Genomic DNA, 11406 nt, shown 5'->3' on the forward strand with positions numbered 1-11406 from the left:
TGGCACACGTGCAATGTATGGGTACGTGACACCAGGTTTCAAGAAGGGGTAACACAAAGAGAGCGCCAAGGCTGGCTGAACTGCCGTGGGGCGACGTCTAACGCGACTGGATGGACATGGCTTTGCCAGCTCCCGACTGTGCTCTTCTGTGCCTGGAAACCCGCGCAGACATCTTCTCTGGAGATGGTCCTTAATTTGTAATCCTAACCACAAAAGACGCAGCCAACTTGGAGTCTTCCCGAATGATTTCATCCTGCTAAAGCCGTACCACGCCGCTGCTATATCAAGTGTACAAACGTAAGCCTCTCCAGCGGGGAAGCGAGTTCTGAGGTTGATTAATTGGGACCCAGAGAAATATGAAACAACTTTGTGAAGAAACTTGTGAGGAAGCACAAGGGCGATGCTGTCTCTAGGAAACACATCGCAGCAGCGTCTCTGCGAGGACCGGCATCTCCCTCGTCTACGCCAGTGTAGAAGCTGGGGAATACACGAGCTACAAGTAATTTTAATTCTCGTCCGTTCAGGATGGGAAGAAGTAACGGGCTGATGCGGCAGCTAGGGAGAGCTTTGCTGAGATGGGGATGCACACACAGTCACTGTGCAAAGAATGAAGCCGGGGCAGGTGGAGCTCGGTGTGGGCACGGGGCGCTGCTGGCCAGCCCCGTCAGACCCTGCGCGCCCGGAGCATCCCGGCCACGGGTCCCTGTAGGTAACATGGGGCAGAGAGCAGGCGCTTTCCTAACGCCCGTCCTTGACGTAGCCTGCACAAAACCCAGAGCCGGACTCCCCATCGCCACGCGTGCTTTGGTGTCTGGAGGAGCTCCCATAGTGTACACACGCCGCAGGAGGACTGCAGTTTATATATCGATCGTTCCTTGATTTTTCTGCCAGATTTTTATCTCACTAACTTTGTGACATTAAGAAATCACTTACTCTCTGGCAGAGATAATATTTACATTCCACACGAAGGCTTTTGGACCAAGTTCTGCCTTTGGTTACACGTCTCCATCGTCCCCTCCCCGACTCCAATGCTGCTGCAATGAGTAACAGAGCTGAATTTGTCTTACTACATCTCTGCTACCATACATCATATCTCAACTCTTCAAAATCCCCCTTTCCCTATTTCCCATGCAAGATACAATGCACATTTGGAAAAAAAGCAGAAGGGTCATCTGCTAAGCATCTAAAATATTTAACTGGAGAGGAATGTTCTAGGGCACAGAGAGCCCTGTGATTTAGAGCCAATGAGATTCTGCTTTGAAAACTCCTGTTCTACTGCACTTCTTCCTACAAACTTATAATGTCTAATACTGATGGACAAGCCATCAGGAAACAGAGCATTTCCAAACACCCAAATGCTTTGCAGAACTCGCTGGACAGGAAAACTCAGGAAAACAAGCTCTTTCAGTGAGAAATGTGAGCCCTGTCACTTCAGCTTAGCCAGAAGGAAAATGCGCGTACAACAAAAAAAGGATAAAAAGTTCCAGTTTGTTGATGCTGAAATTAGGTTTGGCTCAAGTGAGACAGAAATGCTTGGGCTGATTCAAACCTGTCCAAGTCCATTTCTCACGCTTTGGTTTAAAACATAGAAAGCAAAACTCAAGAGACCCCTGAGCAAGGTCCCTTCCCAAGGAGGGTCTGGGAGGTGCTTTTTTGTTCGCTTGTGGAGCGCGACACGAGGAACAGATCTCCTGCAGAGCCCTTCCAACTCAACCGTACGCTGCACGGTTGTTTGCAAGTCTCGGGGCTGCGTTCCATGCCTGCGATGATCACTTCCAGCCCCAGGAATAACTCTGCTAGCACATGTTATGGATTCATTCGCACCAAAGGAAGACGTGGTCTGGGGAGGATTAGTATCTAGACCTGCAATCCAGGGATAGCAGAGATGAAAGAGACCTCCTGTGAAACCCTGCTCAGCTGATGGCACTGCCTACACGGGATTACCATCAGCAGAGTAATTCTGAACATTTGTCCAGCCAAGGTCACAGGAGGCAGCGGTTCAGCAGATGACGGTCCCACCGCTCAGGAACTTCACTGGTAACCAGCCCATGCTTTGTTTTTTTTCTAACATATTCGTCTGAACTGGATTTCTTGCAGCACTCAAAGCAACTCCTCCTCCTCCTCTTACACATTTCAAAGGTCTGTGCATGACCTTTGCTGAAAGAAAAACATTCTTGAAAGCTGAATACACACGGTGAAGAAACTCTGGCCATGATGTCATCTCAAGCCATGGCAGATGTTGGAGAGAGCAACCTGGCAGCGTGGCGATGGCCGGAGCAGGCAGATAAACCTGTGCCGTGTCTGCAGGTGGCGTAACAGCGGCAGCAGCAATGGGGGCTGCTTCCACCCGGAGCCATCTGCACTCAGAGCCCTCTCCCGGGACTCCAAATGGAGACGGCAAACTGATCTCCTGCAGAGGAGCAAATCAGAAAATGCTTTACGGCTCAGAGACCGTAGTTTGTCCCCTTACCTCGGTCCTTTCCATTCTGCATTTTTTCCGTTTCTTCTTCATCTTCTTCCTCTGCTTCAAGAAAAAAAAAGAAAAAAAGCGCACGTGAGACAAGTAGGTGAGAGAACAGATACTCGGGGGCCTTTTCTGCAGCAAGGAAGAACTTGGTTTATCAGGCATAGCTGGCACTGGAGGGGAAGGAGGACGAGTGTTCAGGCTCCCAAGGAGAACCTGGATGGAAACATCACCACCCCTTCTGTGGCACGGTGCCTGTCCACTGCTGGTGGCAAAACAGTCCCCGCTTCATCCTGATCGGATGATTACAGGTTGTAGAGTGCTAGCTGGAAGCAGTGTCTACATTGTCCAAAGGAGTGGACTACTAGTGGACTACTACCTGGCCCAGGTAGCGTTAGGACCGAAGTCCCTTGTGCACGCTTATTTTAGCACTGTAAGAAACGAAGAACTGCGCAATATACACCGTGGGAAGGAAGTCACGGCTTTTAGGCTGAGGTCAAATCTAAGGACGAAAAATGAAAACGGTTTATGGTGAGGCGAACACCTTGGAGGGTCCCTCCCGGCATTGCACCCTTTGCCCGCGCAAGGTGTTCAGTGACGCCATCGCTCACACTGGGGCAAAGCCACATAACTGGTGACAGGCTGTGCCCCCAGAGACAGGCGTTCATTTTATGTCTGAGAGCTGGTGGTTCATTATATTTAACTCCGGTTAAGTTGAAGAGAGTTTATGGCCAGGCTCTTATTTATGTAGCAGAGAGCGGGAGCAGGAGGTCACATTCTTCTGCAGATGGTGGCTCATATCTCTCTGCGCAACATTTCAGTGAGACCTGTGTAAACAGGTAACAGTTATTACGAGCAGTGATATCACTTCTGCCTGCTTCACATGCTGCTGAGAGCAAGAGAGAAAACCCTGCAACAAAAGGCACAATTTGAAAAACTGAAGCATTTTGAATTGATCTGATCAAAGGGGATCTTACAAACATTTGCTCTCTTTGTTGCTTTGACAGCAGGACCGATGAGACATCTGGGAGTCACACAGTCTCTGCCTACTCAGCGATGGCTACCGATGAGTCCTTAATGCGAATGCAGAAGAGATCACTGACAAAACCGAACGCATTTTTAATGACAAGAGACGTGACCTGGAGCTCAGCAGCCGCTCTGGGTCCTGAACCTGCCTCCCGTTCGGCAGCTTTGCAGGGCAGGGGCTGAGCCACCTCCAGCAGCATCACGCCTGGTCCCTGGAGATCAGCAGTGTGTGCCTTTTTAAGCTCAGTTGGAGTAAAAATGATGTCAGTGTTCCCTTGACGGCACCAGGAGCATTAGGCTATCAGCACAGGAGAAGGCAGACGGGGGGACAATCAGAGCATCTCTGGAAGCCCATCTAGGAAGGGGTAACCCTGAGCAGTGTTTCCTTCCCAAAGGAATCTGTTTTCTGAGCTCGTGCAAAGGTACGGAGAGGCAAACAGAGGCGTGGGTGGTGCACGTACCAGTGTCTCACAAAATGCTCAAAACACAATGCCTGCAGCTATATCGGGCGAGCCTGGGGCTGGAGGAGGTGTCTATTCTCACAGCTTACCTCCGGGACAATATGTGTTAAATCCCACTGACTCTCATCAGCTGAGGATAACTCATGCTTTTCCTAATTTACACAAATGAAATGATTTCAGATACTTTCAAGGGAGCCTTCTTTAGTATCTGCATATCCTCAAGTAGGAGACTGTAATTAATTCCATTTTCACTCCCTTGTGAACGATAACTGCTTTGCACGATCCCTGACAAGCCTGAAAGGGCTGTCAATAGCGCAAACCCGGGCTGTTTGCATTTGCCAAACTCTCAGGGATTTCAGAGGAGGGCAGGAGAGCCGCAGGTCCAGCCGACAGCAGCTCTGTCACCAGCCACCCCGGACCAGACCCTGAGCTCAGCCATACCGCTGCAAATGCGCTCTTCTATTAAAAGCAAAAAATAAATTACTGCAGACATCTGTTTTGGGCAGAGGGTTTGTTCACCGGGTTTCAGCCTAGAGGGAAGAGAGCCGTGTGTCTTGAGCATGGTGATTTATTGAAGAAACACACGGCCCTTCACTGCAGTGGCACCAGTGATGCTGCTGTCATACATGAAAGACTTTATTAACTCACAGATGCCTTTGCAGCCAAGACGCAGGGTTTAGACTGGGTGAATTTACTGCTTAGCAGTAAAATATCAACCCGGTTTATAACTGTGACTTCTCCATTAAGGGCAGTGGCAACAAAAAGCCTAACTGGTTTTAATACAGAGCTTGATAGGTTTATGGGGGGGATTATGTGATGCAACTACCAGATACAGCAAGGGGCCGGGGGAGGCGCGAAACAGAAACCGTGAGGTTCAGTCCGAATACAGAATGCTTTACTTTCTTAAAAGAGAAGGCAGCCCACAAACAAGCTGATGGAATCCTAAATGATCGTATACTCCATCGCCGACAAAGCTCGAGAGCCACAGGACGCGTCCCTGGACTACAGCAGAAGCTGCTCCAGTCCCATCAGGGTTTTTACCTGCACCGACACAGTAAAAAGGCACGAAGGGAATAATTATCCTTTTTCCACATCGCTGTTTAATCCTTTGTTGCAATTGGCCTCAGGTACATTTACTATATATCTGTGGTTACGGCGTCTAATGGGGATTCATTGCAGAGGAGTCTCACCCGCTGCTCAAGTATCGCCATCACTAAGCAATAGTTTGGGGAGACTCACTCACAAATCTGCCCTGGCTTCTGACTTGCTGGCTTGTGTTGTTAAGGAGCTCCGACTTCCAGAAGTGGGAGTGGGAAGTGGCACTTCTCCTGCCTAGTAAGTGGTCCAGGACATGCCTGCAGGGTACTCTGGAAAAGCTGTTTGGTGCTGTTATACGTGCACGGATCAATATGCGCAGGAGCGAGGGAGCTAGATGTGAGTCTGCTTCATGAATCACCAACGGTGCTATCAGCCAGGTTTGTATCTGCAGAGTACTGCCTTAACTATCAAGTGATAAAATCAATGGAAAGCCTGTTCAGAAGGTATTTGGAGTTCTCAATGATGTTAGCCATAAAGATTATTTTTCATTTTATCATTGAAAAAATGAACACATAATCTCGCATTACGCTTTAAATAGTTTTTATAAAAAATAAATCTAAAGACAAATCTCCAACTCGTGGATTCAAGCTCTCCTTTTTCTGCTGCACGCATGTGCCGCTAAATTAATTCTTACCTGAATGAAGTTCCTTCACCAGCGATGACATGGTGTTGGTGATGGAATCGGCTGCTACCAGCAGGTCGTTGCGGAGGTTCCTCCTCGTACCTGGGAGCAGAGCAGACACACAAAGAGCAGGAATCGCATGGGCCGCACTGCCACTGCCCAACCTCCTTGCGCCACGATGCTCGGCCATGCATCCCTCACCGGTCCCCACCAGCGTCCCCCCCTCGGGACGGAGCTCGGACGCCCCAGCGTACGGCAGGGCCCCATCAAAGCAGCTCGGCTTAGCGAGAGATGGTGATTTGCTCTGGAACAGCCCAGTTCTGCTTGGCTGCTTGATCGTCTGTTTGGCTAATTAGCTATCACACTGCTCTGCTCCTTGACAAGGACAGCGCTCGTACGGCAGCTCGAGGGCAGACGCTTCTCTCCCCAAGACCAGAGTCGCTGGGTGCTGGCCGTGGCACAGCTGATCCATGCTCTTTGTTTGTGCAGAGTCATTATCGCTGCTGGCTTCTCTGTTGCAATCAATATCACTGAGGTTTGAGGGGAATAAAAGGTAACTGAATTCTCGCCCCCTGCAGAGCTCTCCTCTTGAGTCACCGGAGGAAGCAATCCTCTTCCTCGGTGTGCCACACAGCCAGGGAGCACCGCACTTTGCTGTCACCCACAGTGGCACTGCCTAGTTCCAGTCTGGACACTCGTCTTGTGCGATCCTCTGCTCGAGGGACCCGCTCGCCCCATCAGCAACTCGAACATCTGCCACGGCTCCGCAAGGATGACCGGGACCAGCGAGGGGCCACAATCTGCAAAGGAACTGTCAAACTGGCTGCTGCCCGTAAAAGAGATGAGCAAGGGCAGCAGGAGCTGCTGCGTGTCGGGGACGATGCTTATTGCCTCTTGCTGACACTGGGAAGACGATGATCTTATTCGCCATCTATTCTGGTTCCCCATGCTGGTCCCTCCGGCAGAGCCAGCCATATTCTTGTGGCAGAGCATCATGCTGACCGCAGCCCAATTTTGCAGTGCCCCAGCATCCGCAGATACCGCGGACACGACTCCTCGTCCTTGCCGAGGCCCCCTTCCTCCGGCACCTTTCTGCGCTGCACTGTTTCGGTTTTATTTGGAGGCTTTGATGGCGTGGGGTCATGTTTTCTGTCCCCGCAGGTGGTTGGTAGCTGCAGTTTCTCTGGTTGCAGAGCCGATGGCCCCGAGCTGAAGCTTTGCTGGGAGCAGGTCCCTGTAACGGTTCATTGGTCCCACCTCAGCCGTCCCCGTGCTTTAGCTGATCACAGAAAATGGCTTTAGGCGGTCTGTTATCCCCCACAGGCACCAGATGTCCGTACCGGCGCAGCCTCCAGGAGCACCGCTTTGATGCTGAGTGTCTGACAGTGCTCTAAGATCTCGGCGTTTGGGATCCCGTCCTGCCATTTGCTCCAGCGAGGGCACGAAGGCAACACATGTGGAATCACCAGAGACATTTGATGTGACATTTTGCAGCTGTACTGAACTGCAGTAACGACAACTATACGTTACACGTTTACTTTTGTTTGAAGTCGGGTGCCTCTCTCATTCCAGACGCGCTGCTTTCATCTCCCAAATGCTGTGCTGGCTTTTACTGCGTCCTTGGCTGGGGTGCCGTCAGAGCGCCTGCTCCTTCATTTTGCCTGTGGATTTTAGCGCTGTTTGAGCGCTGCCAGAGGAGGCTACCGAGCTGACGTGAGTTCCATCAGCATCTTTCTCCTCCAGGTTAGGTTGCCAACTGACCAGCACCACTCCTGAGGCAGCAGCAAGGCACTGGGTGTTCCTGTGCATGCACAAACAGCGTGCAATTCCCAGGAAAAAATGCAGATTGTGGCAAACAAGTCTGGGACCTGTGACTTAGGGGACTCCTCTGCACCTCTTACACGACGGAGGCTACTTTATCCAGGTCTCTAGATGTCCTGGGTCCTGTCACTGCACATGACAGTGAAGCACGGCCACCGCCCTGCCCGGCGTTACTTTTGGGAGTGAAAGGTTGTAAAATACCAGCCTGCCTCCCCTGTGAAAGAGATGAATAATGTTAACGAGCTCATCTGGACATCTACGTGCAAGAGCCACCTGAAGCCCTCATGGCTGGTGACATTAAATTATTTTATTATGTGAAAACATAGAAATTTTATCCTGTTTCCTGTGTTCTCCACTTGCCTTGAATTTGCCTGATTTGGCAGGATTAATATGAAACAGCACTAATTGTGCAGATTGCCTTTCCGGAAGATCATTCCAGGAAACTTATTATGGAGTCTGTTGGCCATTTTTTTCTTGCAGGAGTGTTTCTAGTAGTTGAGAGGAATAAGCCATCACTGCAGTTATCACAAGAGGAACTTCCACCTTTCTGTTGGCAGTGGTGGATCGTATTTGCATCTGAGAAATCCTGAGGGACTGTTTTCTTCTCTTTCAAGACGACAAACAGCAGCATTAGTTTTCTAATTAGATGGTGGCCCCTGTATCTGAATATTTCAACCGGAATATCATCAGGGCATTTTATTCTAATACCGTATTACTGCGTTCTCCCTCTGGCCAAGTGGAAGATCAAGAGATCACCTATGGAGGAAACTTATCTAATCTTAAGACTATATGATCAAGATTACTGAGATTCAATTCTTTAAAGGTTTCCTTCTCTACACCTTCCCGCACTGACGGGGAAGCTCGCAGAAGACTTGCGCCCTGGGAGGAAAGACAAGACGTTGGCATTCCTGCCCGCTCCTAGGTCACGGCAGCAAGAGGTGGAACAGCACCGAGATCTTCACTCCCTTGTCCTCCTCTCTCCCACTATGAGATTTTATAAGAATCTGGTGGATATGCAAAAGTTAGCAAAAATAATTTAAATGTTTTTGTTAAAAAACCCCCATAAAATGCGTGTACTGCAGGCATTGCCTATAGATATTTTGCTTCTGGGGAGTCGTCACCACCACCGACACCAAGCTGTTGCGATGCGGCTGCTGCACAAGTCCGTAGCCCAGCCCTGAACAGTGTTATACAACACCTGGTTGATTGCAACATATATCTGAGATGCTGTCAGGTGTTAAAAACCTAGAAAAAACAAGTTTTCACTTTGGGCAATATCAACAGGTCCTGACGAAGACTATCCCCTTATGAACCAGTCATTCAGGTAAAAGGCATGAATGAGCCCTTGATTAATTGCTTCTACCAGAGCCAGGAGTTTGAAGACAGCTCTGATGATTGTAAACCGTGCAGAGAGAAGTTTGCTTTGTCATGGCTTTTGCCTGTCTCTCCGAGGAAAAAAGCAGATGGATAGAGAGCAAATTTGGATGCCGAAGCAATACTGTAAAACGAAAAAAAATCAAGTAGGACAGTTAATGCACTACTATAATCATGTGTTCATTACTCCTAGCAGCAGAAAGGAGATCATTTCATCTCTTTGTGCTTTCCTAATTAAAAAAGGAAAGGGGAAAATGATGAACCAGATAGAGCAGATTTTCCCAGTGACTGGTAGAACTCATTGCGCTGCTGTTCCACTTTACGCAGCCTGGAAAAAGAAAGCCAATCTGCAAAGGGGGGAAGGAGAGGCAGCTGCCAAAGAAATCAGTTGAGAGCTCTCGGCTGTACCATCAAACTTGCTGTAGAGATGAAGAGGAGGCGACTGGACCACCCACAGCAACAGATGGAGTGTTGTGCCTCTGGTATTTGGCATCTTGCCTCCCTGGAAATGCCTGCTTCTGCTGTCGTTTCTGGAAGTGTTTAGAGAGATGAGGAGCTTGTTCCTACCGATGGGATCGGAAAAAGACATATCCTTCTCACAGATGAGTTGTAGATACTCGGTGTTTTCAGACGGACGTCCTCCATCACCTGACCAGTTCACCAGCTGAAGTTCTGGAGAACAAGTAACAGCCTTTCCCTCTTTTGAGTATGCCGGGGGCTAAGGGCTTGCAGTCCTTGCTGTAGCACTCCAGGCGTTAAATACCAATTAAAAGTATTCGCTGATACTTCCTGCTCCTCTGCTGCCATTTTGTAGCCTCTCTCCTCACCTTCTTCTGGCAGCAGCTGATTTAGGCAAGGAAGATTGTTCTAGAAGGATATTTCCAATGATCAGTGATAAATGCAAATTGTTATTTAAAATCTGTTTGGTTCTGAGATATATCATCAGTTCTGGGAAGTTAGTTTTCACGTTTTCTTTGTTTTGAAAAGGAGATCGCCCATCTGACAAAGGTATTTGACGCTAATATTCATGATCTTCCCTACCCACAATGAGAAAACACCACCTCCAGTTTTGTGACTCCATATGATACAACTTGTCATCTTTTAAAGAAATAAACAACTTGGCCTCTGCAACAAGTCGAGGGCTCTTGTTTACTGCAAAGGACCAATACACAAGAGAGACTGCGGCACCCTGGCACTGCAGGCTCTAAGATGTCCAATACCCAGTGGGATTTCCCATGGAGTACCAAGAGGTCCATGTGAAGAGTCGCTGCCTGTTGGTTGTCTCTGCCCGCAAACAGCTGAAGCCCTTGCCAGTGCATTAGGGCGAGGTGGATTTTCTGTCCTTCTTTCTTTTATTGTCAATAAGAGGAATATAAAATACGAGTTGATGTCAATCTCCAGAAACGTGGATCATGTTCAGGAACAACCTCCGTGTCTGCCAGAGGTACTGGGGAAGACCAGGTCCTGCTGCTGTTTTTCTCACAGCTCTACATCCCAGAATGTTTCTGGAGTACTAAAGAAGCAGAGTTCTGGACCAAAATGGGCAAAAGAGAAGAAAAGAGCACGTAAACCCCGAGTGACACCACTCCTGAGAAATACCAAGTATGGGCACCCGTTCCTACTGGGAATGGCTTCCTTCACCATGAGCAGAGTTGAGGTAGATAGGACTGAAGAATAACTCATTTCCCCCTGCTCTGCAGTGAGATGGTCCCTGAAGGTAAAAAAATATTTGCCAAGTTTCTTGACATCAGACTGACAGTCATGTCTTTGCTTGCCGCCTTCCAACATCTCCAGATAGTCAAGCCTCTTTGGTATTTGAGGAAGAGGCAGTGGTCTGCAATTGAGCTGAACAAGTTTCCATTTCATCTGGTTGTCTTCAAATTTTGGAGCCCTTCTGGAGCTGACAATGGCTTTGACATGGAAAAGTTTGACTTTTTTGAAACGCGTGACTGTAAAACTTTTTTTTTTTTTTCCTAAAAAGCAACAGCAGCTAAGTATAAACTCACACTACCTACAGAAGTAGGGGAATAAAAATATGTGTGTCAACTGCTGCCCTGATTTTCTACAAAGCACGATAAGCTGTACTATTCACAAATGGACAGCTTACCCATTTGATCCAACCATACCAATTTTACCGAAGAACCGGAGGACAAGCTGGACAGAGAGGAATACAGCCGAAACTACCTGATAATCCAGCACTACTTACGTCTATGTCTCTTCATATGTTCTTATGGAGCAGTTGGCAGCACTGAGTTTAGGCCAGAAAGTGATATTTTTTTCAAAAGCAGAGGGGAGTAACATATAGAAAAGGTGCCAAAAGAAGGAGCTCTGACCGTTGGAGCAAGAGAAGGTTCATTGTCCTGTGTGTCCTTCTGCTTCTTTGTTATGGTCTTCTCCTTCTCCTCTCCTCTCCTCTCCTCTCCTCTCCTCTCCTCTCCTCTCCTCTCCTCTCCTCTCCTCTCCTCTCCTCTCCTCTCCTCTCCTCTCCTCTCCTCTCCTCTCCTCTCCTCTCCTCTCCTCTCCTCTCCTCTCCTCTCCTC

The 11406-nt window shown here is 48.7% G+C and overlaps 1 protein-coding gene across 15 annotated transcripts in view; it reads right to left on the reverse strand.

Moving 5' to 3' along the window:
* The window catches only part of DTNB (dystrobrevin beta), a 222173-nt gene that overhangs the window by 9597 nt on the left and 201170 nt on the right, over positions 1–11406 (reverse strand). For 8 of the 15 annotated variants that reach the window (XM_076332462.1, XM_076332460.1, XM_076332459.1 and 5 more), the window contains 2 exons: positions 5684–5773; positions 4837–4992 (listed from right to left, as the gene is read on the reverse strand). In XM_076332462.1, the coding sequence (XP_076188577.1) occupies positions 4847–4992; positions 5684–5773 (236 nt within the window). In that variant the 3' untranslated portion in view covers positions 4837–4846. Of the gene's footprint in view, positions 1–2470; positions 2525–4836; positions 4993–5683; positions 5774–11406 lie in introns of those variants that run through there. The other 7 variants (XM_076332466.1, XM_076332465.1, XM_076332461.1 and 4 more) reach the window with 3 other exon arrangements.

Source organism: Aptenodytes patagonicus, chromosome 3 (genome assembly GCF_965638725.1).
Source record: "Aptenodytes patagonicus chromosome 3, bAptPat1.pri.cur, whole genome shotgun sequence".
Taxonomy (NCBI): Eukaryota; Metazoa; Chordata; class Aves; order Sphenisciformes; family Spheniscidae; genus Aptenodytes; species Aptenodytes patagonicus.